This window comes from Phalaenopsis equestris, unplaced genomic scaffold (genome assembly GCF_001263595.1).
Source record: "Phalaenopsis equestris unplaced genomic scaffold, ASM126359v1 Scaffold001172, whole genome shotgun sequence".
In the NCBI taxonomy this organism is placed as follows: Eukaryota; Viridiplantae; Streptophyta; class Magnoliopsida; order Asparagales; family Orchidaceae; genus Phalaenopsis; species Phalaenopsis equestris.
The window spans coordinates 49,496-54,534 of NW_018165611.1; the positions used below are offsets into that span (position 1 = coordinate 49,496).

The 5,039-nt window shown below is 36.2% G+C and overlaps 1 protein-coding gene across 1 annotated transcript; it reads right to left on the reverse strand.

Moving 5' to 3' along the window:
- Positions 1-532: 532 nt before the first annotated feature.
- Positions 533-4,827, reverse strand: LOC110033404 (putative transporter arsB). The gene is made up of 7 exons (XM_020737371.1): positions 4,644-4,827; positions 2,783-3,072; positions 2,612-2,678; positions 2,279-2,517; positions 2,149-2,221; positions 1,403-1,592; positions 533-798 (listed from the first exon to the last, which is right to left on the reverse strand). Exons 1-7 carry the CDS (start codon positions 4,791-4,793, stop codon positions 533-535), a joined length of 1,275 nt encoding a protein of 424 aa, XP_020593030.1. The 5' UTR covers positions 4,794-4,827.
- Positions 4,828-5,039: the final 212 nt, after the last annotated feature.

Below are 5,039 nucleotides of genomic sequence, written 5' to 3' on the forward strand. Positions count from 1 at the left end.
GCTATTTATGTAATTACCCCATTTATTTATTAGTATTACACCTTCAAAGGAGTTCTATTCACGCAAAATAGGAGTATTTAAAACTGTCCATGGTCTTTGTGGGAATGAAAAAATATTGATTGCTACAATTAATGTTCATAGTATTTGGGGGCATGAAAAATTATGGATATTTTCCTAAATCATGTAAATCAAGTGCGCATCTATTGATTGCTACAATTAATGTTCATAGTATTTGGGGCCATGAAAAATTATGGATATTTCCTAAATCATGTAAATCATGAATAAATAAGATTACAAAAATAAACTCTAATGCAATTTAAAAATTCTTTAATGTTTTGCAACTAGCATGTATATACTAATTCTTCCTTACAAAGTCTATATGATTTAACTACAAAACAACTAGCTAGAACTCAAGCAAACTTTGGACATGAAGTAGCAAAGAGTACACCATACTATAAAATAAACAAAAAAGTAAACTTAGTACACCATCTCTGTCTGAATTCTTTCTCTTACATATTTTTGAAAGAAGAATCTATCCTCGAATGAGAGGAAGGCCAATGGCGGTGACGATCAGCGTTGATGGGAGACCGAAACAAATATGCTTCCAAAATGTGAGATTGTATCCATGCAGCTCGGATCGGCGCGCCTGCTCGCATACGATTAGATTGGCAGCCGAGCCCAGCAGCGATAGATTTCCTGCTACAGTGCTGACCCAAGCAAGTATGAGCCATGCCTTGTCTACATCTGATGCAGAAACTGCTGCAGCTGATTTGGCCACTTCAGCCCCCAACAAGAGAACTGCATGCAACATTGAGTTTAGGAGATTAGCATGATACATATACGGGTCATTTTTTATACTCAAACTTTAAGACACACACACACACACACACACACACAACTAATTAATTAGTCAATTGAAAGAAAAGGGGTATGTTTGGCACTCTTTTATAGAGAATTGGCCAAGTTGCAAATTAAGAGTTGACAATTTTCTAAAAAAAATATCTTCATAAGTGAAAAATTTGAGGATGGTCACACATAACTATAAGATGTTCTACCGATGCTCCTCTTCTTTGCTAAAAGTGTTATTAAAGCCGATCATCCGATTAGAAGATTAGATATTTTATATTTGAATCATGTTAAGAAAGTCAGAGGGACACATTGGAAGACTTGGGCATATTGTATAAACATATTGTATACACATTGGAAGACTTGGGCATATTGTATAAAAAATGATCTTAATTTATTAGATTTAAATGAAAATATGACACTAACTAGAGCGTAATGGAGAAAAAATATTCATGTAGCTGACCTAACTTAGCGGGATAAAAGTTTTGTTGTTGTTGTTGTTGTTGTTGTACTCAAAATAACTTTTTGCAGGAAGAAAAATGCAATAATATCTCACCTGTGGGAACATTGGAAGCAAAATTTGAGAGGAGAAGAATGACAATGGAGAGCACAGCGACTCCACTAGCTCGATTAACTCTAGCCAAAGGTTCCATTAGTCCCCAAAATGCACTTGGTATCCCAGTTTTGTTGAACCCATCAACAGTGATGAACATCCCACAGAAGAATATAAGCAACGAATAAGACACCTAAAAACAATTTCATTAAACACAAATTATTATGTATTTGCATGAACAAACTATAATACTTTGAAAATTAAGTATTTGCTTCCTGAAAATTGTCAGAAGAGCGATCAACACGATAGATTGTAATAATTTCACTAATTAAGTTAATATAATATAATTTAAATAAATATTACTTTAATGAGACTGTTTATAAGCATAAGTTAAATTAATGTCTCCGTAATATCCGAAATAATATTACAATAGTAGAAAATTGATATGATATAATTGTAATTGGAATTTATGGTTGCAAATTTGTAAATAAGTCTAAATAAACTACGATTTTTCATCATCCATTCATACATATTGATGTATCATTATCATGAACCCAATATTCTTTTAAATTATAAGAATATAATTAACACGGAAGTACATGAAGATATACCGCTCTAACACACATTGCTTTATTTCTATCTTTGTTCAACTTTTGTATTTTTTTTAACTAATTTTAAGGTTTATGCTTTCCATGACATTAATACCAAAATTTATAATAAAATAAATTATAATTAGAAAAAAAAAATACCTTGTCAAAGCAAGGTCCGGCATCTCTAAAATCAATGACTAAGAGCAAAATAGCAGCCGTCAGCGCAGTCCAGGTGTAAGTCCCCTCAGGTCAAGGGTTCGATCTCACCGGGTTTTCAACTATTTGGGGAGACATATCTAATCCCGATAATAATGCCGCCAACATCCCCGCCGTCACCAAATAAACACCTCCCTTCAAACACATGCCTCTCCTCCTCCCCTTCCTCTCCTTCTCCTCATCAATCACCTCTTTCAGCGGCCCAGCCTCCACTATCCCCATCCCCGAATTATGCGACATCAACGCAGGCGAAAACCTATGCGACCCTCCTTCTCCATCCCCCGCCACCTCCGGTGCCGATTCGTGCGACATCTTCGCCGGTGAGAATTTGTGCAAAGTCATCTCTTTTGTTTCCTCAATTACCGGCGACGGCGACGCCCTTCCTCTCCTTCTCCTCATCAATCACCTCTTTCACCGGCCCAGCCTCCGCCATCCCCATCCCCGAATTATGCGACATCAACGCAGGCGAAAACCTATGCGACCCTCCTCCATCCCCAGCCATCTCTTGTTCCGATTCGTGCGACATCTTCGCCGGCGAGAATTTGTGCAAAGTCATCTCTTTTGCTTCCTCAATTACCAGAGACGGCGACATAAGGGGGGGAGGTCATGCTGCTTCGTGAATTTGAGGACGAATTCGGTGAGAACAATGCAGGTGGTGTCATTGGTGAAAAGGGCGCTGGCAAAGGCGGAGATGAGGCAGACGCGTATGAGGAGGTCGTGGCCGCCGAGGGACTTCCAGGAGAGCAGACGGCCGAGGTAGCGGAACATGTGAGCTTTTTCGAGGTAGATGGAGACGACCATTGTGCCGAATAGAAGGCAGAGGATGGGGAGGTCGATGGCTCCGTAGGCTTGCGAAGGTGTTAGCACCTGGTACAAGTCGCAAGGATGTTAAGTTCGTTTTTCTAGTTGCATGCATGGGTTACACAAGATCAACAGTTTGAGAAATTATAGTTTTTTTTAACTTGCTTGCCAAGAAAAAATTGTATTTTTTGTAAAGTTAATAGACACATAATTGTATTTATAAAATTATAGCTAAATATTAAAAAAAGAAATACATACATAGCACCCAGTTCTTATGGATTTGTCTGTCTTATATCCAAACTTTCATTTTTACGTGCAAAGAACTTTACTTTTTTAATTTGAATATTAAAATATGATAATGAATGTTATTTTTCATATAATATTTGTAATTCATTTTTGTAATTGCGTGCATTGGTTACACGGGATCAGCAGTTTGAGAAATTATAATTTTTTTTTAATTTGCATGTCAAGAAAAAAATATTTTTTTTTTTGTAAAGTTAATAGACACATAATTCTAATTATAAAAATATAGCTAAAAATTTATCTATGAGGCTCCTGAGACTAGGGCTGTCAATTTGGCTCGTTGTTCGAGAACAGCTTGTGTTCGGGCTCGTTTTTCGCGAACAACCGGTGTTCGACTCGCTCGTTAAGTAAACGAGTCGAACACGAACAACTATTTGTTCGCTCGTGTTCGGCTTGTTTTAGCTCAAAATAAAAAAAAATATAATTATTTATATAATAATATATTATACATATTATTTAGGTAATAATATATTATATATATTTATATATATGTTTAAATCGTAACTGCTATTGTAGTAATGTGGTCATGCGCCTTGTATTGCATATATTTAATCTAAGTTCGAATCCAGCGCTCTACATCTATTTTTTCAGTTTAATTTTAACGAGTCAATTTAGAGCCGAACATGAGCCGAACACGAACACGAATATTTAAATCGAGCCGAACACGAACACACTGTTCACGAGCCGATTTCGAACACGAGCCGAACACTAGCCAAGCCTGAGCTCGCTCAAGCTCGGCTCGTTTACAGCCCTACCTGAGACGATTGAAACTTACACAAGATAAGCATTTTGAGAAATTTACAGCCCTACCTGAGACGATTGAAACTTACACAATATAAGCATTTTGAGAAATTATATAGAGAAATTATATATATATATTTTTAATTTGCATGTCTAGAAAAAATTATTTTTTTTGTAAAGTTAATAGACACAATTCTATTTACAAAATTATAGCTAATTTTTTTTTTAAATGCATACATATCACCTAGTTCTTATGGTCTAAATTAAACGATGGTGTGAATTGCAACATGTTCTTTAAGTATTATAGGTCTATTATACTAAAAATGCATCTTGGACCGCAATATAAATTACGAGCAGGATGATTTTGTGTTCTTAAATCAAGTTAAAAAAAAGAAAATTATTGATGAATAATTATTACGTATGTCAGACATACATGTAGACAGTGATATTTGGGTAATATTGAGGTGGTATTACATCTTAATAACACCCCAAAAACACTCCAATATCATCAATACAATCCCAACACCACAAAAAATACAACCAATCTACACATAACTCATTCGCATGTAATTCTTTTATCGATCAATACAAACCTGAAAAATGATCATGAGGAGGGCGCCGAGGAGAGAGCCTGCCGTGCGGCCGATGGGGAGGAATGGAACGGCGGGGAAGACGGCCATGATCCAGAACACGCCAAATGCGATGGAACCGAGCGCCACTTTGCCGATTCCCGCAACCGCCATTTTTTTTTAAAACCTGTTGGACCAAAATCCTTATTTTTTGAAGATGAGAACTGCTGCATGAACAGAGGTTGCTAAATCTCCAATATATAGCCTTTCTTCATGTACCTTCTGATGCAGGAGAGCCAATAGGGAGAAAGTAAACATATATATATATACGTACCTAGTGATTCTTCAACGTCGCACTCACAAAAATTGTTTTTTTACAAAATTCTATTAGATTTAATGAAATATATTTTTTATTGAGAA